The 677-nt window shown below is 34.3% G+C and overlaps 1 protein-coding gene across 1 annotated transcript in view; it reads right to left on the reverse strand.

Moving 5' to 3' along the window:
* LOC119587148 (ras-related protein Rap1-like) overlaps window positions 1-677 on the reverse strand; it is a gene marked incomplete in the record, with an annotated part of 2651 nt that overhangs the window by 1707 nt on the left and 267 nt on the right. Inside the window, 1 exon segment of the mRNA XM_037935904.1 lies at window positions 215-405. Coding sequence (XP_037791832.1) covers window positions 215-405 — 191 coding nt within the window.

The raw sequence follows: 677 nt of genomic DNA on the forward strand, positions 1-677 counted from the left end.
CAAAACCAAAAAGGCTTGAAAAAAGCTAACATTAAAATACTTTATTTAGAATACATAGAAAAGGATGAAGCAACCAAAATCTATATCTATCTGAGAAACAACTACTTTTATCATACCAGCATAATTAGAAAATCTAAGAAAAATGTTCATTCTAATTTATTCACTTGTCATGGCTATTTCCTATCTGAAGGAAATTAACAATGTTTATACTTACAGTTCCAGCAGTATCAAGGATTTCAAGCATACACTGCTGGCCATCCACTTCCACTTGCTTACGATATGAATCCTCTATCGTGGGATCATATTTCTCGACAAAGATGCCCTGCACAAACTGAACTGTAAGTGCAGATTTTCCAACACCTCCTGACCCCAACACCACAATCTTGTATTCACGCATCCTCGACACTAAAACAAAACAAAGTATTTTAATAACATGAAATTGTAAAGGACATTCTGATAACCTAGATAGGAGTGCTTCAGACTTTCACAGATTTGGAAAAAAAGGGGTATACTGCTCCATCTGTATGAAAGCTGAACTTTGTTTACTATTGAATATCAAATATCCACTCTTATCCACTTAAGAAATCACTAGAAGTGATTACTGTACTTTATGAGAAAATGATAGAAAGAACATTATCCAAGGTGTGAACATGACCGACACCATTCAGAAAGGATAA

The sequence above is a fragment of the Penaeus monodon genome, chromosome 22, assembly GCF_015228065.2.
Source record: "Penaeus monodon isolate SGIC_2016 chromosome 22, NSTDA_Pmon_1, whole genome shotgun sequence".
Taxonomy (NCBI): domain Eukaryota; kingdom Metazoa; phylum Arthropoda; class Malacostraca; order Decapoda; family Penaeidae; genus Penaeus; species Penaeus monodon.